Source organism: Vigna umbellata, chromosome 1 (assembly GCF_029865625.1).
Source record: "Vigna umbellata cultivar VRB3 chromosome 1, Vumbellata_1.0, whole genome shotgun sequence".
Taxonomy (NCBI): Eukaryota; Viridiplantae; Streptophyta; class Magnoliopsida; order Fabales; family Fabaceae; genus Vigna; species Vigna umbellata.
This window is the reverse complement of record NC_142165.1, coordinates 108,811,542-108,835,926: the sequence shown is the minus strand read 5'-3', so window position 1 is coordinate 108,835,926 and position 24,385 is coordinate 108,811,542. Positions and strand designations below refer to the sequence as shown.

The following is a 24,385-nucleotide window of genomic DNA, read 5'->3' as shown; positions in this document are numbered from 1 at the left end:
ATTTTATTGTTAAAAACACTTTATAGAAAACATCAAAGATCTATTGAACTCTGCTTAAAAATAACTAACAATTTTATTAACTTTATTAAAAAGGTGTTTTTTAGATTATAAATCACATACTCATCTATAAAATAAGTTATGGTTTATCACCGCTCAAATTTATTAAAACATTAAAAGAAATTCAAGCTGAATCTCAATAGTTAGTCATCAAATATTCAACATGCAAAGTCAAATTACACTAAACTCTTCAAAACTATTTATCTTATTTCAACTTTTCCTTACATAACAATTGCTTGATTCGCACTACAAAATTTAAAATTGGAAGAATAACGAGAATTGTCTCAAACCTCAAAATATCCTAAACTAGTAACGTAATCAATCAAAACATTAACAACAACAATAATAAAAAGTTAAAACAAGTAAGACAATAATGTTGTCACTCGATTAAACATATGAAACCCTAAAATATTGATAAATAAACTAAAAGGAAAAAAAAAAATAAAAAAATAAAACTAAAGGAAAATTTATTCAAAATCAAAATTTCGTCAATTGAAATTGGTCTAAATACATTCACTTCATAATTATCAAATTATATCATAAAAGAAATACAAGAAACAACTAAACAAGATTAAAAAACATATTATCAGACATAAATTAAAAAAAAATGTTTAAAAATTAATAGCTAAGTAGTTAAAATTAAAATTTATATTTTAAAATATAACTAATTATTTTAAATTTCATCCTTTTTAAACCCATATTTTCTAAGCAAATAAAATTAAATTCTCACACCACTAACTCGTTAACGGTGTGCTTTAATCATTCGGTGATTGGTTGGATTTTCCTAAAACATTTATTTAAATCCATATTATATATTAAAAAAGACTTGATCGTTGTACTAATTATACAAACCTTAACCACCCATGCAATTAAACACACAAAATCTGTAATAACCTTTCTTTGATCCTAAATTTCAATTTCAATTCGTGATATTTACATATGAAAATTTATAAATGAGAACAAAGGACACGATTTATAAACGAGTATGGATAATTAAGTTTTTATTTTATTACTTTCACTTTTTTTTTATAATTTATTGTTTTTTAAGGGTGAGCATATGACTAGCAATTAGTTGCCTTTCATGCATGTCAAAACAGCCAAAGCAAACCACAAAAAATATAAACCAAAGTGAGATGGGATGAAATAGATTTCACACATTAAATTCATATAATTTTTTTTATTGATAGTCTAATGGTTAATGTTCGTATAAATAGAAATAAATAAATAAATACATAACTATTAAAAATAGTTCAAAACTTTGGAATTAAATTATAATTTATTATAGATAGTAATTTTATTTAAATTTTGTATCCATTTATAATTTAGAAGACAATTTGATAACAAGTGTCCATATGTGATACCGTGTTATGATACATGTTTAATTTATTCTATATAAATATTCTTGATTTATGTTAATTAAGTTAATTTATTCTGTATAAATATTCTATCTATTTCTTTGAAAGGCTGGCACAAAAAATAATGTGATATTTAAAGCATTTTTTACCTAGAAAATGACAATTTATGTTTAGTAATTGCTCTCTGGCTGCATGAAAGTGTGTACGCGAGTGCGAGTGAAAGAAAAGGTTAAAAGAGTAAAACAATAAAGGAAAGATCCGAAAATATCCTAAAACGATTGACGCCAACTAAAAAGATATATTTATTATTTAGAGAAAAAAACGACCGTGTTAAATTAATTAATTAAAATTACTGCATGTGAAAATAAAAAAGTTGAGTTGGGTGTTCGAAAATGAGAAGGCGAGTGAATGGCGCGTGGACAGAACAAAACATAAACATCGGAGCCAAAACCAAAACGAAAACCAAAAGGAAAACCCTCTTTCTTTTCTCTTTCTTTTCTCTTCTCCCCTCTTCCCTCCAAGTCCATGAAAGAGCACTGAAACGACAGCGTTTAGTCAAGAGAGGAATTATGGCTCAGAAGCCTCACCTGCAACTCAAGGAGCTGGGATCCAAGCTCGAGACTCTTCCTTCCTCCAAAGACGCTATCGTCAAGCTCTTGAAGGTTTGCATTTTTCCTTTCAATTCCCCAATTCTCCCTCTTCGCCACCTCTCAAAACCTCCTTATTTAATTTTGCCTTTTCCAATTCAGGACTTTCTCCTCTCTTAACTCTTCTTTATATCCGTTGCTTTCTGTTTGAAAATAATAGGAAACCACACTCACGATTTTTCTTAATAGGCGATTTCTGTTTTTAGGAAGACAGGATTGGTTTTAGCTTCGCCGCCTTCAATTTGGTGGGCTTTGCTTCCGCCGAATTTACTTCTTTAATGCGTTCTTTAATTGAGAAGAACAATTTGTAGATTTAATACGCTTGAGGTTGGAGATATTTATGATGATTTGGATGAGAATCTTTCGAGTTAGGGTAACTTTTGAATTCGTGTGCAAACATATGAGAAGTTGTTAACCAGGGCGTTTGCTTGTCTCGTGTTGCAGTTTATTCTTAACAAGTTGCCTTATGTTTTTGATAGTGATGATACTGATAAAAGTTAAATTGTCATTTACAATTCTGTCTTTATATTTTGCAACATTCATGTTTATTTGCATTTGAGACTGAAGTCACTCGAGTTCGATTATTAGATCAACTACAAAGTCTTTTAATAGAATAAAAATGCGAAGAGAGGACGTATATCAGACTGTGATTTGTTAATGATGGACTGGACTGTTAAATTGCTCATATGGATGTAGTCTTAAAAAGTAGTTCGTTATAAAGCTATCGGGCCTTTGGTTTTGGTAATTGGTAATCCCCCTCGGCCCTCAATATTTGTTCCATATGCAGCAAGCAACCCCATGTCTTGCTGAGTTGGACCAGTCACCTTCGGCATCAACATTGGAGTCAATGAAGCCTTTTTTTAATGCAATTGTTAAGCCAGAACTGCTGAAGCACCAAGATAGGGATGTCAAGCTTCTAGTTGCAACATGTGTTTGTGAGATAACTCGGATCACTGCACCTGAAGCTCCCTACAGTGATGACATTCTGAAGGTTCCTTTCATCTACTTAGATTGTCTAATTATTATTTGTCTTCTATTTTACTGCTCAAAATGATTTTGTTTTCTGTTTCAGCCACAAAAAAGTTGGGAACACAATTAGCAACGATTATTTTTCCTGATCTTTGTTGAACCTCCTTGCAGGATATTTTCCACTTGTTTGTGGGCACTTTTAGAGGTCTAAGTGATACCAATGGTGCATCCTTTGGCCGGAGAGTTGTTATATTGGAGACGCTCGCCAAATATAGATCATGTGTTGTGATGTTGGATCTTGAATGCAATGATCTGGTGAATGAAATGTTCAGTATTTTCTTTGCAGTTGCCAGGTTTGTTTATCATAAAGTCTTTATTGAATGATGAGATCTGGGCCAATTTAAGGGCAACAAATGCAGATTTACTCCTGCAAGTTTCTGCAATTCACTTCCGATATTACATAATAGATAATTAGTAGTATTTGATTTTTTACTGGATCATTTTTTCTCTTTGCCAATCATAAAATAATGATAAATGGAGTAAAGATAATTCGACAAATCATACATCTTTTTGTGTCCTTGGAATTTGAATCTTTGGATACGGAAGTGATGTCCTGCTATATAAACAGTCTACCTAGTTGGACAAGGCAGATTGTTGTTGTTGTTGTTGAAACTTTACATGACTTAGCCATTTTATTGTATGTCAGTTTTTCTTTGTTTATTCGTCTTAGTATTATTAACAGTGCTTATATGTATATTTTTTTTATGCTTAGAGATGATCATCCGGAAAGTGTTATGTCTTCCATGCAAACTATAATGGTGGTTCTCTTAGAAGAGAGTGAGGATGTGCGTGAAGATCTTTTATCTATTCTGCTGTCTAAATTAGGCCATGAAAAAAAAGTAAGTATTTCTTTCATAAACCAATTTACTGTTAAAGGAAGATAGTTGATTCTCGTATTGCTCTAATATTATTAAAAACCTTGATGATTTCAATATATAATTCCAGGCTGTTAATATGGCTGCAAGGAGGCTTGCTATCAATGTCATACAGCAATGTGTTGGAAAACTTGAACCCAGCATTAAACAATTTTTGCTATCATTAATGTCTGGAGATAGTAAGCCGCTGAACAATCAAGTGGAATACCATGGAGTTATCTATGATCTATATTGCCGTGCTCCTCAGATCTTGTCTGGAGTACTCCCCTATGTGACTGGAGAGCTACTGGTAAATAGTAATTTAGTTTTCTTTCCTGGCTGATGTTAAAGTGATAGAATCTGGTTCAAAGAATTGGGATTAACAAGAGACAATAAGATTTTTATTCAACAGACTCCTTCTTCAACGGAAATCCAAAGTACAAAGTAAACTTTTGGCTGAAAATTATGAGGATCTTAGAGCCTAGTTTCTCCCCCCAACACGATAACCAACTAGCTGCCTTCCTCTTCTTTGCTGTCTCTCTATAACAGCCTAATTAATTAACTTATTACCATAGCAGAATGACCATCATTGTGAAATTTATAGATGTAAATTAGATCATTAATAATAATGTTCAAATAAAAAATTATCTAAAAATAAAGTCATTCATCATTGATAAGTAAAACTCCTAGTTTTAGACCTATCATAGAAATAGAAATAAGTAACCAGAGTCAATTAATATAAAAGAATAAAAATAACATAGTAAAAAACTCCTTTCTCATGTGAGTAGAACGGAACCAAGGACATAAACAGAATAGTGAGCTGGAGTACTTTAGTTGTGAGTTGGTTGGAAATGCACCCACTGTAAAGAGAGGAGAGATATGTGTGAGAAGTGTGTGATTTAGCTTCTTTGGAAGGGTTGCACACTGTCTAATGATAAAAGGGAGATCAATTTTGACATTATCCGTAAAAGTTTGATAGACAGCCTGCGATCAAGGGCAAAGGGTTTTTTTGCCCCCATGTCACGAGTAATGGTGTGACAGCTGTCGAGTCAATGTTGTAAAAATTGATGTCCTACCTAAGATCAAGAGGGAGTTGGAAAATTGGAGGTGGGGTTGGTATTTCTAACATGGATTTGTTATCATTGGAAATACAAAATTATACTTGAATATACATTACATATATACATAAAACAACACACAACATTAATAACTTATGAATCACAAAATTTAGCTACACTTAAATTGAAATTTCGTACACATCACCAATAAATCATAAGTACATAAAACAGAGAACAGAGTGATAGAGATGTAATAACCTCTATAGTTGAAATAAAAACATGAGGAAGAGATGCAATCGGCTGAAATCAGAACCAAGGAAGAGATCAGAATTCAGTTACAGAAGGCCAAAATCAGTAAACAAGGCATAGATGCGGATGGCCAGGGACCAGAATGCAGTCACAGATTGCTGAACTCAGCTCACAAGGCAGAGGTGCAGATGGCCAAAGTCAGAATTCAGAATGTGCAAAGAGAAGCCAGAGAGAGATCACCAATGTCAGTATTTGCAAAAAGAAGGCAGAGAGTAGTAATAAGGAACAGGGACAGGAGGGGGTGGGAGCAGATGGCCAGAGACTAGAACGCAGTTTAAGATTGCTGAAATAAGCCCACAAGGCCGATGGAAGACATAATTCTGAATGAGCAAAGAGATGGTGAAGAGTAGAGAGATTCCCAAAGTCAGACTTTGCAAACACAAGGCAGACAGTAGAGTGTAAGAACAAGGGGTCTGGGGTTGGGTGAGATTTGAGAGTGTGGCGAGGGTGAGACCACCAAGGTAGGGCATGAATGAGGGAATTATAAAATAAGGGGTACTTTGTAAAATCATGGCACAGAAGGCTACTCGTAAAGCACATTTGCATGAGCCAAATTTAATTGCAAAAGATTGCTGATCCCACGATCTATTGAAGATCAGTGATTTACTTTGATTATCTGAATTTACTTTTACAGATCTGCTTTGGCATATAGGAGTCCTTAAAAGCTCATATGATCTGCAATTTTTTGATCTTCAACAGCATTGCATGTGATTTCGCATTGCATGTGAAAGCGGGTGTGACAGCCGCTTTGTGAAAATTAGACACTGTGGCTTATTGCTGCTACCAGCCATATTATGACATGATGTCGTTATAGCAGCAGTGTCCGTAGTCCTTCCTAGTTGGGGACTGGATGCTAAAATTGACTGCCCATGTCTTTTTGAACAGTGCCATTTATTTCCGATATAGTAGCCTTGTTGATATGATAAACAAAATTTTTGGGTTTAATTTATGCGTTATATGTTGTGAGGTTCTGGGTTTTGCAAAGTATGAATTTGTACTATTAAAGTTACAGTTATTTTTATTTCTCATGTATTTTGTCAACGGCTTTAGCAAAATTGTCTGGGTTCTCACTTGTAATTTGGAATTTGTAGTCTGACCAGCTGGAAACCCGTTTGAAAGCTATGAACTTGGTTGGCGATATAATTTCTGTTCCTGGATCTTCCATTTCTGAAGCATTTCAGCCCATATTTTCAGAATTTTTGAAGAGGTTGACTGATAGAGTTGTTGATGTCCGCATGTCTGTCCTTGAGCATGTAAAGAAATGTCTGGTGTTGAATCCTTTCAGAGCTGAAGCTCCTCAAATAATATGTGAGTGAATTAAATACATGTTCATACGTTCAGTCTTTTCTTTGTTTCCTTTTATTGTTGTTCCATATCTGCTGATTTTAATTGAATCAATCTTAGCTGCCCTTTGTGAACGGCTGCTGGACTTTGATGAAAATGTTCGAAAACAAGTTGTGGCTGTTATCTGCGATGTGGCATGTCATGCCCTAAATGCTGTTCCACTTGAAACTGTGAAACTTGTTTCAGAACGGCTCCGTGATAAATCTGTATGTATACTCTTAAATGTTTGTTTTTTGGTTTCTACATTTTAACAAGTAACTGTTTGATTATTTTAACTACAGTATCCAATTCATCATTTACCTTTGCATTTGCAGATACTTGTTAAAAAGTATACAATGGAAAGATTGGCTGAAGTGTATAGAGTTGTTTGTGAAAAGAGCAGTGATACTGTCAATCCTAATGAATACAACTGGATTCCTGGGAAGATTCTTAGATGTTTCTATGACAAAGATTTCAGGTGAAATACCTGTGCTATATTCTTTACCGCCTTTCCACTTATTTGGACTGCCATCCATCATCATCATTGTCTTATTTTTTAGTACAGTTTTTTGTGTTAACAATAAAGTAATGACTGGCCCCTTTTCTTGAAACTTTATTTTAGAAGCCAAATGGAAACGCTTTGTTTAGCAAATTGATTTGTACTATTTTTTTTTTTATTACAATGAGTTATTTATATTAAATAAAATAAAATATTTATTTAATCCAACTAAGGCTATGTACCAAGGTTTGATTACCTCAGACTCTAGTTCTAGTAGAATATTGAGTAGTCACTTAAGATGAGTACCCATCAATTATTAGACAATACGAAATGTCTATGTTAGTATTATTTATCAATCCATCTTTTCTACGTAAGTACATTTTTATTTTGAGTAAGCAGAGAATATAGATAACATTTTGAATAATCATCAACCGCAAATATCTATATTTTAAGGTCAGATATATGTTTGAAATATATTTTAGGCCCTTATACATCACTCAATCTCAAACTGGTTCTTATATGTTTCTTTTTAAATTTAGCCCGCAACATTGAATTGTTTTCAATTAGGTCGTCACTGTATGTTGTAAATACTGTTTGTTGGAGTTGCAATATGATTGTGGTGAATGGTGGGAGAGCCAAATATGTCTCTCACCCTAGAGAGTAATTTACATCTGTTATATTTATTAATTTTTTTTTAACTGCTGAGGTCTTTTTTTCACTCTATTTCCTTTGTCCTTACTCCTGCTATCTCTTTCCTGGTCCTGTAACTCGTACCATTCCCACTTGTTTATGCTTGATTGGACATAGATGCTTCCTATAGCTGCTGTGCTTGGCAGCTTCAATGTTGCATTGATGCCTTCAACAAACCATTGGTCCACTCCTTAACTGCTCCCTCCTCTTTCTTTTTCTATCTTAGAACATGAAACCAAAAAGGAAGCTATTTTTGTTGTGGACGTTCTTGTGTTTGTGTTTCTAAAAATTAAGAAGAATGGAAACTGTGCTGCCAAGATAAACCTGATTCCCCTTGGCATCCTCCATATAAATGTATTCATTAAATTAAAATGAACCCATGTCATCATTAATTAAAATAAACTTCGTCCAAGGGATTTATTTATGAAGAGAAAGATAAATTAGTGCAATTTGTGTGCAAATTAAAGCTTGGACTTGGGGGTTAGCAGTTTGATTTGAAATTGCTAGTGCTTAGGAAATGGTTAATCTAGATAATGAAAGTGAGAATGGTAAAGGAAGGTGTCCTCAGAATTAACTCATGTGAGCAGGATTCAAGTTAATGCACTCATGTTGGAGGAGGGTATGCTCAGACTAATCCTGTCACTGATCTGTTGGCCTTCATGATCAATGATACTTTGGACATGGAAATAGTCAGGCTCGTGAAGTTGCTACTGAAGTTTAAGACCTTTCTGAAACATGATGGGTTCATGGTGAGGCCGGTGGGTTCACACTGGTTGGAAGCATCATGTGGAGGTGAAATGTCTGACAATGCGAAGTTGAGGTGTTTGGTGGAGTCAGTGAGCAGTGATGATTCCCAGAGGCTTCACTGGAGGAAGGAGATGGAGGGAGTGCGACAGCATACAACTACTGTGGTGGTAACAAAGAATACAGGGAAGAGAAACTAGGGAAGAGAGAGAGGTAGAAAGGGAAAAGGAAAAAGAGAAAAATGATAAAAATATTAGCTGTTAATAATATATTTAATAGATCTAAGGGATGTCAATTACCTTCCCACAGTGGGAGATCGGATTCACTCTCCCATCCTAGTCACCTAGGATTATATGCAAGAAATTGAAAAGGATTGTCATATATATACATTGGAATCCATAATTCAGTCTCTATACATAAAATACTTTTCAATTAGGTATGTAATCGTCAGTTTCTTCATGCGAATCTCACAATTTTATAGCAACATCAGATTATGGAAACAAATTGAAAATGACTGTACATCTAAGGGCTAAGTTGAAAAGTTTGTGATACACAGACCAATTTAAAAATTAGAGTCTTGTTTGGGATGAAAAATATATTTATTTTAACCTTTATATGTCATACTGGTCATCCATTTGATATTATTTATTTAGAATACTTCCGTCATCCATAAATTTGAGCTTGAATCTCAAATGTACAAACAAAAAGTATATTTAATAAGGCATAAACCTCAAGTTTTGTCATATTAAATTAGTCTATATTTGAGTTTTAAATTCAATCAACTATGAGTGTAAAAATTGGTCAATCGTTACAAGAGTATGACCCCCATTTGTTTTTGTAGTAGTGATTTATGAAAATCAAATTTCTATAATGGTTTGGCTATGCACGATTGGATAGTGTGGATAAACTTGCAGAACAGTGGATTAAAATGAATCTTTAGTATATATTCTGTATTTTCATATTAATTTTAATATGGACTTTGTTTTATTTACTTTTGTATAATGTCATTAAAAAGTTTATGCCTTTCAAGAAAAAATATCTTGTGATTCTTAAAATCTGTGCCATTCTACTAGGAGGGCACAAGTATCTTAGGCCATCTGTTTTAGTGTTACATAAGCACAGTGATTTCCTCGTTGTAGTTTGTTGTGTTGTTTTTTTTTTTGTCAATACTCCACAGCATAACTTGTTCACGTATCTGCAAACTTTTTCAAGTGCAAAATCAGTTTTCTTTGTGTTTTTTGTAGTGTTAGAGTTCTAATCACGGATGTTTCTCTTTTTCATATTCTTTTGCAGATCTGATATAATTGAATCTGTTCTGTGTGGATCACTGTTTCCTGTAGAATTTTCAGTCAGTGTTATTGCTAAACATTGGATTGGAGTTTTCTCTGGATTTGATAGAGTGGAGGTAAAAGCTCTTGAAAAAATACTGGAGCAGAAACAAAGGTAAGCTTGATTTATTTCTGTGATGAGCAGATGGCTTATAAAACTCTGGTGTCTCAACATCAGTGAGCAATAAAAGTTTTCCCTTTTAACTATACCTGTTTGGTACAGGTTACAGCAAGAGATGCAGAAGTATCTGTCTTTGAGGCAGATGAGTCAGGTATTTGATATTGGAGATTGGAATGATATTATCAAACGAAATCTTGCAAGGAAAAGGAATTGATTCTCATTTAAATGCAGGATAAAGATATTCCCGAGCTGCAAAAGAAGATTCTTTTCTGTTTCAGAGTAATGTCCCGTTCGTTTGCTGACCCTGTAAAAGCTGAAGAGAGTTTCCTGATTCTGGATCAATTAAAAGATGCTAACATCTGGAAGATTTTGACAAATCTCGTTGATCCAAATACTAGCCTCCATCAAGCTCGTGCCTACCGGGTAACATAACCAATAGCTGTAGATATGTGGGTTGTATTTATTTGGGAAACCGTGGTTTCGAATTGTGTGTACATTAGTCTTCAAAAATGAGAACGAAAATCTTAGAACTTGGTGCTCAATTCCTGTGATATATATCACTTACCTACTCCCCCTGAATTCAGGTCACAATTTTCTCGATGTACATGTCTGATTTTTTCTGCCCCTGTCATTAGTTGCTACCATAGATTGTACTTCCAATAGACTATACTCTTCACGTGTTTTTTATTTTTTTGGCTATGAATCTGATTAATTGTTCATTTACTCTTCCTGTGGGTACTAGTTTACTAGCCCTTGTCAGCATATTAATCTCGTGCTAACCTTATTTTGTAATGCATACTCTATTCAGTCTAATCTTCTGCACAATCAATATAATTTCTCTTTTGGCATCTACTAAACTACACTCAAACACAAAACAGTTTAACGAGATTCAGAAGTTGATGTTTATATGTCATTTGTCCATCTATGTGTCTTTTCCTCCTTAAGCCATTATGAACATTTCTTATATGTGCTAACAACAGCAAACTGCATACATTCAGTGCCATAATTCCAAACAGATATTTACTTTTAGGGGGTCTATGATGCGGAGCAATATTACAAGTTTCAACATTTAAAATATAATCTCATTCTGATACTTCTGACAAACATTGTCTTATTTTTATTTTCCTGGAAGAAAGAAAGAAGCTGTAGCTTGTAGTTTGTTCTTTACTGATTTTTTTTTTGTTTGCAGGATGATTTGCTTAAAATACTTGGAGAAAAACATCGTCTCTATGAGTTTTTTAATACCTTCTCTGTGAAATGCTCTTATTTGCTTTTTAACAAGGAGCATGTAAAAACAATTCTCCTAGAAACAACAGCTCAAAAATCTGCACAAAATGCTCAGCATACACAATCTTGTATGAATATATTGGTGGTAAGAATTGTTCTTTGCACTGTTATTTAACATTTAACATTTGTCTATGAATTATAAGCAAATACTTCACAGCTTTTGCTTGTAATGACTGCAAAGCAAAGTGAAAATTTATGTCTTTGCTGGATGCTGTTTGATTCTAATTAGTGAGCTAAGATATTGTGTCTGATAAGTGCCAACTTATTCTACGAGCTTAAGTTGTTTTGGAATGCCGAGGAATTGTGAAAAATTTTCAAGTGGAAAAAACTCAAATCTGCATCTTCAGTGGAGGTGTTATGAATTGAACTTTTGGCCTTGGAGAGGCATTAGTATGATTCAATCAGTCAATTCATCCAAATTGTTTGAGCTGATAAAAGAGAGCCCGAAAATGGTTTTCATAAGTGTCACGTGAGTTACGATGGTTTTCATTTTTGAATATCATATGCAGTAGTTTAATGGTGTTTAACTCTGCTACGAAGCAGCTGTATGGCCTGAGTCACTTTGGACATGATAATTAAGAATTACTAGAGCAATCTTTTTAACTTCCTGGTATACTTCAAATTGCAGATAATTGCTCGCTTCAGTCCATTGCTCCTTCGTGGAAGTGAGGAGGAGCTGGTGAATTTACTGAAAGATAATGATGATACAATCAAGGAAGGTGTTCTAAATGTTGTAGCTAAGGCTGGTGGTACTATTCGTGAACAACTTGCAGTCACATCAACGTACGACTATTGTCACTGTTTTCATTTTAAATGCATTTCCTTGCATAGTTTTCTTACCATCTCCTTGTTCTATGCAGTTCTGTAGACCTTATATTGGAGAGACTATGTTTAGAAGGCAGTCGGAGGCAGGCAAAGTATGCTGTCCATGCACTGGCTGCAATTACAAAGGATGATGGCCTCAAGTCTCTCTCTGTTCTATACAAGGTTTCATTTGGTTTATTCATTTTATTACCCTGATTTTCGTTAGAGGTGAGCCTTGGCATGACGGTAATGTTGGTGCCTAGTGGACTGGAGGTCTCAACTACAAATATTGGAGACATCCTCTCTGCTTTCAGTGATAAGACTGATACATCTACCCTATCCAAACCCACAAGATGGAAGCTGTTAGAATGTAATAAGCTGTTACAGATGTGTAGGAAATTAACCATTACATAATCTAGGAAATTAGGATGATACATCTACACTATTGATTTTCTCAACTATAACAATCAACTGGCTGATATATTCACCAAGTCTCTTGGTTCATATGACATATATGCTCTAGTTTGAGGGAGTGTGTTAAAATGTAATCAGTTGTTACAAATTTGTAGGAAATTAAATGTTACATAATCTAGGAAATTAGGATGATTGATTCTTAATTATTAGGTGTTTTTATTATAATTGATTTTGTAAAATAGTATAAATACATCTTGTGTGGTCGGCATTAGACACACATTACATTCAGAACAAAGACAATTCTATAGAAGCCTTCTGCATTTTGTTACCTTCATTCTGATTCTTCTGGTTGCCTTATGTGCAGAAACTTGTAGATATGCTGGAAGATAAAACACATCTGCCTGCAATACTTCAGTCTCTGGGGTGTATTGCGCAGACAGCAATGCCTGTCTATGTAACCAGAGAGAAGGAAATTGAAGAATTTATAACAAACAAGATTCTGAAAAGTGACAGTGTAAGTGTTTCAAATCTCTTTATAACGGTGTGCTTGTTTATGAAATAAACATGATTGTTGATTTTCATCTAAATGTGTTTTTCTGTTTCAGCAAGAAGATAACCGGAAAACATCTTGGGATGGTGAAAGCGATCTTTGTAAGCTGAAGGTTAGTATGATGAACTGTCAACTCTGTTTAAGATACTTTAGGTTATTATTTTTGTTCTGTGATTTGATACATAAGAATATGCTTATAAGCTGGCTTCATTTTTGACATCTTGTTCTCTCTATTTCTCACTGTTCTTTCTTGTTTTTCTTTCTTGACTGGAGATATATGGCATTAAAACATTTGTAAAGAGCTACTTGCCAGTCAAAGATGCTCATGTTCGTCCAGATATTGACAGGATTCTGGATATACTCAGGAATATTTTACTATATGGGGAAGTATCAAAGGATCTAAAATCAAGGTATATATATCAGCTTCAGAGTTATACTTTTTATAGATTAAATAAATTTTTAAATTAGACAATGGGTTTAAATACTATGCACTCATTTATGCTTACTTGCAGTTCAGTTGATAAGGCCCATTTGAAGCTAGCTTCTGCTAAAGCTGTTCTTCGGTTGTCAAGACTTTGGGATCACAAGATACCTGTTGATCTTTTCCACTTAACTTTAAGGGTGTCCGAGGTGGGCTGTGTCTTCTGTTTACCAAATTTCTTCTAGAGTTTTAATTGGTTTTCATTGCGTTATTATCAAGATAAAAAGGCTACTTCTGTTCATATTTAAAGGGGGTTATTAATCTGTTAAAATTTTGAATTAAATGTGGGAACAACTGCTTATCATGGTCTTCTTTTTGAGTTTTGTAGGTTACTTTCCCTCAAGCTAGGAAGATTGTATTGAGTAAAATTCACCAATATATCAAAGACCGCCTTTTGGATGCCAAATATGCATGTGCTTTCTTATTGAACATATTTGGATCCAAACCAAACAACTTTGCAGAGGTAAGTTGCTGATTCATTGTCTTTTTCAAAATTGAAAATTTTCTTTGCTTTAACTTCAATTTTGTGTTTCCGTTATAACCTCTTTGTGTTAATTCAGGATAAACAGAACCTGGCTGACATTATTCAAATGCACCACCAGTTGAAGGCAAGACAACTTTCTTCACAATCAGATGCAAATTCCTTGGCCACTTACCCTGAGTACATTCTTCCATACCTAGTTCATACACTTGCTCACAATTCATGTCCCGATGTTGATGAGTGCAAGGAGTTTGGAGCATATGATGATATATACCGGTATTTGTTCTTATCCACACAAGACATGGCTTGCTGGATGCAGTATTTGAATACTCTTTTAATAGTGTGTGGAAGGAGATAATATAATCTTCTCTGGACAGCAGCAGTTCTTCTAGCTTCCTTTTGGTGTTTGGCTAATGGTCCTTTTAGGAGTTTGTCTTTTGCATATCTATCGGGAGATTTATGTGCTGTGCATATTTCTTTCTTTGTTCTTCTCTTCTTTTGTGTGATTGATTTCTTTCATTCTTGTGCTTTTATTACCCTCTTACACTTGTGTCTTCCTCTTAATAACTTTGTTGTTTACTAAAAATGGAACTGAAAAGATTCAAAAGAGAGATCTAGAAAAGAAGGGATAGAGGAACTTTGGTTTTTTGGTAATTCATAAATGTTAGTGCTATTTCTAATTATTTTATGACATTAATGTATGAAATGTTAATATTTTACTTAAATTTGAAAGATATGAAGAATTGCCTTTATGCATATACCAAACTAACTGCATTGCATTATTTTACATACTGTGGTAAACTTACAAGTTGATGCCTACTTGTGACTGTTTGCCAGATTTTTTGTATTTTTCGTATGTGCTTATGATTCTGATTTGAAATATGAACGACGAATGCAGCTGGCTTATGCCTACAAATTTATCAGACATCAAAATGTAATAGGTTGAAATGCTCATTGTTTCTGAATTTATATGTTATAAATTTTCAGGCAGTTTCACTTAATACTTTCAATGCTACTGCAAAGAGATGAAGATGTCAAGTCAGAAGTAACTACTGACAAAGAGAAGGAAATTGTATCTACTATCACTTGTATCTTTCTGAGTATCAAGCATTCTGAAGATGTAGTTGACACATCAAAGTCAAAGGTTGAAATTAAATTATCTTTTCCATTATATGTTCAAAATTGCTAAAGTCAAAGTGACTAGAGACTGTACTCTTACATCTTTTATCAATGGATGTCCAGAATTCTCATGCATTATGTGACCTTGGTTTAGCAATAACCAAACGCTTAGTGCAGAAGGATGTTCATTTGCTAGGATTGTCACATTTGGTTTCTCTACCTCCAATGTTATACAAAGCATCCGAGAAGGAAGGAGATGACACTGGGGTATGCTCCTTATTTTTGGTCAAATTTTGTAGTTCCTTCCAGTATGCTATTTATTCTTGTTCATAATGTGCAAAGTGCCATCTAACTGAGACAATTTTGTAGCAGCAGAGTTCTTGCATCATATCCTATACCGATTTTTAATTTCATTAAATCATTTGAAAATGTATATACTGAAGTTGTAGACTTGGTACTTTAACTCAACATTTCGTTTTCAATTAATAGTGTTTGCATGATGCTTGAGTTCTGCTGAATACATTGGGTTATTTTGTTACAGAGAGACATTGCCTACTAATCAAACAGTGTTATTGATAGGTGTGATTAGCATTTTTTGTGTAGGTTCTTTATGAATATTTATTGACACTTTAATGACACTACCTCTTTTACAAGTAAAATCTATACTGAGTAACTTAAAAGCAAATACCAATAGCGAAATTGTCTTTTCCTTGAATAAAAGTATTATTATTTTTAACATTTATAATAGATCTTGGAATACTTTTAATAAAAATATAGTTCTAATTAATGCCTTTGAAATATTGTCAGGTAACTGAAGTTAAAAGCTGGTTGGCTGATGAAAATGCCTTGGCTCACTTTGAATCTCTTGAACTCGATATGGTATGTGAAATGCAGTGTGAAAGTGACGTGACAACTATCATTGTTTATAAATCTTGAACCATATGATTTTTTTTTCTTTTTTATTTATTTTATGTCAGGTTCATTCCCAATCAGCAGAGAATGAAGCTTCGAAGGATGATGAAAAGGACGGAAATGAGATACCTCTGCGAAAGATGTTAAAGCACATAAAATCCCAGGGGTCCAGGGGCAAAAAGGTGAAAAGGAAGAAGTCTCCTTCAGCTGAAACGAAAAAGGAAGAAAATGATTTTGACACTGTAAATATGGCTAGACAAATTAATGGGGATAACTTAGGGACCTCTTCTAATGTGGAAGCAAGTAATGGCCACGGACATTCTTTGAGTAAGAAGGCCCTGAAGGATCTAGGTTCTACAGCAGGTAAAAAAAGAAAAGCTAGAGAAACAACACCTATTCCAGTGCCTAAACGTAGACAGTCTTCATCTACTCCTGGAAAATTGACTTTATCAACTAGTATATCAAAGACATCTCGAAGAGTTTCAGAAGAAGAATCCCCTCAACCCAAACTTTTACTGGATGAAGAAGTTAGCCCTGATGCAGATGGCAAAACCATCCAGAAAAAAATGGTCAAAGGCAGTGAAAAAGATTTGTTATTATCCTCATTAAAACAAAAGGTTAAAGGTTCTGATGGTTATCATAATGATGAGTTGAACAAACCTGATGAGCATGACATGATGGTACAATCTTATTGTCAAGTATATTTATGCTGGTGTGGGATCTAATAGAATAATGCTGTACCCTTCTGCTTATTATTCTTTGCCTCTGTTACAGAGTCTTGATCGTGTACAACTAAGTGATAAGACTGTTAGTAACATTAACAAGTCTTCCATGGGGTCCACTAAAAAAGGGAAAAGAAAAAGTATTTCAGGAATGGCTAAGGTAAGCTCTATTACTGCCCTTCTTCTTAATCATCATGTGTGGATCTTTTATGCGTTTCCCCAGACCCCCTTTCCCTACCCACCTTATCTATTTTGTAATTTTTGGTCATGCAAATATTTTGGAATACATAGTTTGATAATTTGATTTGATTTACCATATGCAGTGCACAACAAAGGGAGGTGAAATTGATATCGAAGATCTAAACGGTTGCAGAATTAAAGTTTGGTGGCCTATGGATAAGAAGTAAGTGCTAATGATAAATTTTATAGGGACCAGTTACCAAATAAAAGTTAAATTACTTTTGGCCATTAGGAAGCAGATGGAGAATATTCAAAGCTTTATTTGAATTAACTTCTCTACGAACACTTACAGGAAAGGAGAATAGGAAGGAAAAATGAAATAGTCTTCTTCCGTAAGTTACAACTAGAGCATGCATAAGTTAGTTTGTAGAATTTATTTTATTTAGCTTCTCTAGAAGTTGAATTTTAACTTATCTTTAAGTTAATTTTCACTTACGGGAGAAACTTATTTCGGTTTTTTATTCTTATTTTCTTCTGTAATGTATTTGTGGACAATTTTAGCTAAATGGGGCCAAGGTTTTAAGTTGTTTTAGCACATTTTTGAATATGAATTGCCTTTCAAATTCTGGTGCTCCTACTGGATACTGGTTTCTTATATTTCTTAGTCTTCATTCTGAATCTGTTTGCGTTAATTTATGTTACATTTTTCTGGCTCTTCATCACGTGCTTTCTTCTAAAGTTATTATTTTAGTCATTTTCTTTACATAATCTCTAATTGTTCTTATGTTGGTGCCTTTTCTGTAGATTTTATGGAGGCACCATTAAGTCCTATGATCCTTTGAAAAGGAAGCATGTGGTAAGCTGAATGATGCTGAACTTGCCCTTAGGATTTGGTACACTGTTTTTGTCCCCGCTGTCTGTTAACTATTACTTACAATCATGAAACAATGTTACTGTGTCATGTCATGCGGAAGATATTATATGAAGATGGAGATGTAGAAATACTCCGATTGGAGAAGGAGCGCTGGGAGCTTATTGACAAGGGCCGCAAAACTACTAAGGTCTCTGGTTTTCCTTTACTTCTCTTCCTTTCTTTGAAGTATTTCTATATTTTCTATTTCCAGTAAAATATATCAGTCACCATTAAAAAAGTCTAAATAACTGATGTATTTCTTTCTTTAATTTCTGGCCAGAAGATAAAGCTCTCTTCACTTGAAGCGTAAGTATCCGCTTGGCATATTAATTTTTATTTTAGTTGATTTTCCTAAATACATAGTCATAAAATGGTTATTAAATTTTAAAGTTTAGATAATAAAAAAGTTAATTGAATACATGTAGTCTACTTTAAGGTAATTGTTAAAATTTGTATATACTACCTAGCTTATTACACGGTCTTGTAGGCATGTACCCCATTGAGTGTGTGGTCTCCATTTTATGCACTAATTTATGTGATTACTTTCATACTTTGTAGTTCTGGGCAAAAGCACAAAAGTTCAAGTGGCTCATCACGTAAAAAAGCAAAAAAAATGTGAGTGGCGGAACCAGAGATCCTTATTGCACATTTGTGTTTTTTTGATTGAAAGTCGTGTTATGCATCACTATTGCACATATGTGATTTTGCTTTATGTTCTATTTATTATATTTGTATTTTTTTTTTTTCATTTTTTTTATTGGCTTGTATACTTTTTCCTTGTAGAACCAACGGTAATCAATCTTCCAGCAAACCTGTAAACCGTGCATCAAAAAGTAATTTGCGTCATGAGGATGCCAAAGAGACTTCAGAGATGTCAAGTCCTAAAGAGACCACAGCCCCTAAAGCCAATGAAATGGACTCAGGTAATATATCTTAGAAGACATTATATAGTTGAACGTTAAATTTACTTTGGAAATGAATTTTATATGTAAAATATATCAACTGGGGTGACTTTGTATCCTTACTGTGTTAAGACCATGGTGCTCTCAAGTATCACATGAATCATGATCTCCAAGTGAATCCCACAATTCTAGATCAATGGGGCTAACATGCCGTGTGGATTTCATTGGAAATACAATCGCGTTGCCACAACAATGTTGTTGAGTCTTCAATGACGTTGTGAAGTTGGTGATGCAGGCAATCACAGCTGGCTTATGCGTTGTAGGTTTGAACTGCATCCTAGGCTTGCATCCTCGTCAAGGGTGTTTCCATTAGTTTGCAAATGTTGAATCCAGCTAGTAGGTAAGGGATAAATGACAGTGATTAAGGTTTTAGGAACAAACAAAAGATAAGGAAAGAAAACCGGGTCAGGTGTGGGCCTTAGGTATGGGTCTTTTCCTTCAAACGTGGTTGTCTTCATCCACCCCCATACTTTTTCGTGACACTCCCACACTCCCATAATTTAAAAAATGATCAGTGTCCTTGTTTTTATTTTTTGTTATAGGAAATTCTAAGCCTTGTATAGACGGGTTAACCAGGTGCTGGCTTCTGAAAGAGGGGCGTTTGTTATGGGAAATTCTGGACCTTGTAGGGATGGGTTAACCTTTTTGTAACATTTTTTGTATTACTTTCCAGAATAGGCTTCAAGAAAGCAAAATTGTATTCTAGATATAATGCATTCTGTCCGGAAAAAGTGCACCGCTCCATAATTTCTGAAACATCATTTTTTTTCCTTTAAATTCGGGATTAGGTCTGCGATGAAAAGAATCGCAATAGCCTTATGCATTGTAGGTTTGAACTGTGTCGTAGGCTTCCATCCTTGTCAAGGATGTTCGGATGAGTTTGCAAACATTGAATCCAGCCAGCGGCTGAGGGATAGAAGACATTAGTTAGGGTTTAGGAATAAAGAAAAGATAAGGAAAAAAGGCTGCGTTTTGGGTATGGGTCTTTGCTGCCTTCAAACTGAATTTGAAGAAAAAAACAAGTGTCCTTTTTTTTCTTATTATTTTCCGGATTAGACTTTCTATAGAGCAGCAACAAATTGTGTTTCGATAGAACAATCTCTAGTTATTATGCAACCGGTAGTTATGGGATTAACAGCTACGGATTGAACTTTCTGGAAAAAGTGCTCCCCTGCCACATTCTAGAACATGTCTTTCTTATTCCGAATTAAATAATCCAGAATAAATATATTTTTTTATACTAACAAACATGTTTCTTTAATTCTGGATTAGGTCATCCAGAATAAAGTATGGGGTAATTTTTTAGAAACTCACGTGTGTCATGTAAGTTTTTAAAACTCCCGTGTTTATTATGTTTTATTGTGTATTATAAATAGTTAATTGGGCTGCAACTTTAACTTAAATGCCCAACAAATTGTGTTTCGATAGATTTTTATAAATGTTTATTATGTTTTTAGTTATTGATTACGAATCTTATTTTTCACGCTTCAAAAATAGCCTTTACGATTCATACTTCGTATCCCGATTCAACTAGCTTGATTACGACTTGTGCTTCATCTTTTTTCCTCATTTTCTTAAGCGAAATTTCTTTTAAAGGTGATTCAGAAGAGGAATTGACTGGAGGGTTTGAGGAAATCACGAGAAAGGAGAAGTCTATCAAAGGTACAAAATCAGGTTCCAGAGGAAAGAAGCTACTGAAAGAGAAGCAGGTCTATAGTTGGAGGGTTTCTGAAGATAGAGAGAGTGTCCCACGAGGTAGTTCCGAAGAGAGAGAATTGGATAAATCAAATGGAGCCTTGAGGGAAAATATTAATGGAGAAGAAGAATTAGATTCTGAAGGGCGTGAAGATGATAGCGATGCTGGAAGTAGTCCTCGAGAAAGGGCGAGATCACATAAAGAGCCTTCAAAGAGTCCTTATGATGGCCATGACACAAAAGCAGAGATTTCTGATGACGTGCCTCTGGTAAATAACTCCGCTATTGCAGCACTCATGTTATTTTAGTATTTGTTCTAAGCTCATAATTTGATATTGATTGATGCAGAGTAAATGGAAACGTAGGATGGGTAAGAAAAGCTCGGGGAAAGAACAATGAGCAGTTTAACTGTTGTGATTTATCTGTCAAGATTGCAGCGGAGTTGATGCTGTTGTACAAGTACAGGTGTTAGCTTGAATGATGATTGCACTGCCAAATTGGAGATCCTTTAGTTATTAACATTAATAAATATGCTTAGCAACTCTTGTAGCCACCCTGTAGAGCAAAAAATAACAGCAGTCATCCCCATGTTTATAAAGAAAAAATGGTGACACTTTTGGGTTCTTTAGGGCTATGTTTCTGCTAAATTACCTTTAATTATTAGTTTAGGGGATAGGATTAGCACATGAATATCATTTATCTAGGTGCCGTTCGTCCTTCCAACACAATTGATATAATTGACTCGGTCAATCAACAATGTGTACAGCTATACGTGGGGATAATTGCATCTGTATCTTTAGGACTTCAACATATTTGTACTTCGCCACATACAATTGAAAAAAAGTGACCTTATCATCCACTCCTTAATTTATATTAAACCAGTTGCACCAAAATTGACGAGTACCATCTTTAAATGAATAGAATTGAGTGAATTATCCCAAGCCTGTAATAGATACAATCAAACACATTTTTAATTTAGTACGATTTATTTTATTTTATAATGATTAATTTTGGCATGCTTTTGAGGAGTAAGTCGTGAGATTTAAAGTGAAGAGACCAATGAAAATCATGAAACACTCTTCAAGTGATATTATTTCGCCTGTTGTGATTTGAGAAACGTTCAATTTAACATTTCTTATTTTAACATTTCTTCTAAAATAAAATGTGTTTCGATGGCCAAAATTAATGGAAGGAAATTTATAAAAGAATGTGAAGAGGATTTCATTATTGGATTTATGTGGTCAAACATGGATAGGAAGTAAGATGCTTAAATCGGTTCGTAGACATAATGTCTTGGCTTTACCAACCTCCTATAATAGCTGGTCTGAAAATTAAACTCTTCGAAACAAGAATAGTCACAATTTGTTGATTATTAAAGATTTCTGAATATGAATGGTAAAAAGCAACAAGAAAAGGAAATCTGTCAGATTCGGCGAGCATACATTTGTTCAAACTACCATCAAGTCTGGTCAACGGTCAATCCTACGAAAACATTTGACCGGCACCTGGCGTTTTGTATTGTTGTGGCTTCGTATTGTTACTTGCAGCAGTGGGTGGACGAGGACATTCCTCTGGCATTAAATTTGAGTGAGACGAACAGCAACAAATCTCAAACTTTCTTTCGTATAGTTTAAGTTTGTTATTGTTGGGTAGGCATGCTGATTTAGTTTAATTTGTTGCTTTTCTGAATTCTCAATCTCAGTTCACTGCATGGTTTTGTTGTTGTGGTGGGATTGATTAATATATATTTGTCATTTTTTTAGGAGTAAATGGATGAACAATTGAGGTTGCTAAAAGTCATTGTTGTGCAAGGGAAAAGATTAGTGATCCGGGATTTCAAGAGCAGTGACCCTTATGTTGTTGTTAAGCTGGGGAATCAGGTAACTTGGATATACATTTCAATTTTACCTTGTGTCTATTTTTCACATCAAAAGTCTTACACGTTAGAACATTGTAAATGTTTCATTATCATGAATCAGACAGCAAAGACCAGGGTCATCCATTGTTCCTTGAATCCTGTCTGGAATGAAGAGCTGAGTTTCACTCTGACTGAACCTTTCGGACTTCTGAATTTGGTGAGTTTCCTCATTCACTTTGCATTTTTGATATATTTACTTTGTGGACTATTCACTTTGAGTTTTGAAAAATACAAAATAAGATTTTTGAGATTGAAAATTCAGTACTTTTCAGTAGATTGAAAGGGGAAAAAAAACCATGAGATGACCTAAAAAGAAAAGTAAAAGAGTAGGCAATCAAGGGTTTATTGATTTGCAGCTCATAGTGTAGTGGGCCGTGGTAAGAGAGGATAGTTTGCACTAGATCTGTGGTTTGTTCAAACTTTTGTGTGAGGTTACTGATATTGTGTGAGTACTGGTTTTTGCATAGGAAGTGTTTGACAAAGATTTTCTGAAGGCTGATGACAAGATGGGGAGTAGTTATCTGAATCTTCAACCATTGATGTCTGCATCTAGATTAAGAGATATTTTAAAGGTGTCATCTGCCTCTGGTGAGACAACATTGAGGAAGGTGACACCAGACAGTGAAAATTGTCTTGCCCGTGAAAGCAGTATCAGTTGTGTTAATGGTGAAGTGGTACAAAATGTTTGGTTAAGGCTTCGTGGGGTTGAATCTGGGGAGCTACAATTGACTATCAAGTTGATCTCTTCCTCAAATTAATGTATATTGCATCTTTCCTTATTCTTTTCATTATCTCTTCCTATTCAAATGAAATTGCTTCCATTCCCTTCTATTCATAGATATATAATATTGCAGTTTAGCAGTTAGTTTTGAAACTACATATTCAAATGAAATTGTTTGCATTCCCTTGTATTGGATCACAGATCAGTGGATGGAAAACTAGTTACTTTACCCTTCTTATATTAGCGTTGAACACTTCTTTCACTTAATGGAATAGAGATGTAAATTTAACAAGTTTATAACTCAAATAATTTAAGTACAGAAGTAAAAATGTTGGAAAGAAATGATAAACTTCAATTTCAGATGATTTTTATATCATACAATTGATTTGTATTATTGTTCTAAGCTATTAATTTCTACGAGTTATTATTGTTATTATGAGATGTGATGGTTGGACCAATGTGAATGTGGTTATTTTTTTACTAATTTAACTATTATACATTATATGTTTCTTTGACTTATTAAGATTATAAATTTTTTTTTTACCTATTTGACTCCACAAAGGTCATGTAAATATATTATAGTGAATATTATAACTAAAATGTCAATTTTAGAAGTTTATCCCATAAATAAATATTTTTAACACAACTAAATTAGTTTAAAAATTATGAAAGTATCTGAAAGTGATTATTTAGTTGATCAAAGTTTACTTTAGTGAGTAAAAATGTTAGAAAGAATAATACAAAAACTCAATTAAAGTTTCATAATAACGTAATGTAACATCCCAATAAATAGCAATTACCATTAATTAGAACTAATCACATTTACAGAATTAACAGTGCAGTCTTAAACATAACAGCTATTAGAAGCCGAACGTACGAGATATACAGGGTTCGGGATCTATCTACAAAATATCAAGCTCTGGACGAACGGTTTCACAAAATTAAATAATCGAACGTCCCCAAAATACAATCCAAAAACACTAACAGCTACTACTGAACGAGCGCTCTAGGGCTCGGCTTTAACCTCTACTTCAACAAGATTGGCGTCTTCCAAATTTTCTTCTTCCAGCATTTCTTCAAGTGGCGCCTCTCCGTCTGCTCACATCCACACGGATGATCATTGCATTGACAAGACGAACGTACAACAACAGTAGACAACACAAGGAATTGCAAGGGTAAGCTTAGGTAATTTAATTCATACACCCAATATAA

General features: G+C 34.1%; 2 protein-coding genes across 4 annotated transcripts; both read left to right on the top strand.

Annotated features, from left to right (window-relative positions):
- The first annotated feature begins 1,864 nt into the window (after window positions 1–1,864).
- LOC124821018 (sister chromatid cohesion protein PDS5 homolog A-like) lies at window positions 1,865–21,393 on the top strand. Of its 2 annotated transcripts, none has more exons than XM_047292823.2 (33): window positions 1,865–2,074; window positions 2,847–3,050; window positions 3,200–3,381; window positions 3,801–3,927; window positions 4,034–4,252; window positions 6,401–6,617; window positions 6,714–6,859; window positions 6,968–7,110; window positions 9,859–10,008; window positions 10,117–10,165; window positions 10,246–10,437; window positions 11,204–11,386; window positions 11,930–12,084; window positions 12,162–12,288; window positions 12,884–13,033; window positions 13,125–13,181; window positions 13,343–13,479; window positions 13,582–13,699; window positions 13,879–14,013; window positions 14,111–14,307; window positions 15,019–15,175; window positions 15,274–15,417; window positions 15,958–16,029; window positions 16,128–16,742; window positions 16,837–16,944; window positions 17,108–17,187; window positions 17,769–17,820; window positions 17,939–18,025; window positions 18,161–18,183; window positions 18,436–18,492; window positions 18,661–18,800; window positions 20,436–20,803; window positions 20,883–21,393. In XM_047292823.2, the coding sequence occupies exons 1-33, from the start codon at window positions 1,982–1,984 to the stop codon at window positions 20,931–20,933; spliced, it is 4,935 nt and encodes a 1,644-aa protein (XP_047148779.1). In that variant the 5' UTR covers window positions 1,865–1,981; the 3' UTR covers window positions 20,934–21,393. The 2 variants fall into 2 exon arrangements, with proteins under 2 accessions (XP_047148779.1, XP_047148775.1); XM_047292819.2 differs by having other exon boundaries at window positions 18,158–18,183.
- Window positions 21,394–21,875: 482 nt separating this feature from the next.
- On the top strand, window positions 21,876–23,283 carry LOC124821038 (protein C2-DOMAIN ABA-RELATED 11-like). 2 transcript variants are annotated; one of them, XM_047292843.2, is made up of 4 exons: window positions 21,876–22,183; window positions 22,298–22,414; window positions 22,514–22,609; window positions 22,920–23,283. In XM_047292843.2, exons 2-4 carry the CDS (start codon window positions 22,304–22,306, stop codon window positions 23,208–23,210), a joined length of 498 nt encoding a protein of 165 aa, XP_047148799.1. In that variant the 5' UTR covers window positions 21,876–22,183; window positions 22,298–22,303; the 3' UTR covers window positions 23,211–23,283. The 2 variants fall into 2 exon arrangements, with proteins under 2 accessions (XP_047148799.1, XP_047148803.1); XM_047292847.2 differs by lacking the exon at window positions 21,876–22,183 and having other exon boundaries at window positions 22,191–22,414.
- The last annotated feature ends 1,102 nt before the right edge of the window (window positions 23,284–24,385 follow it).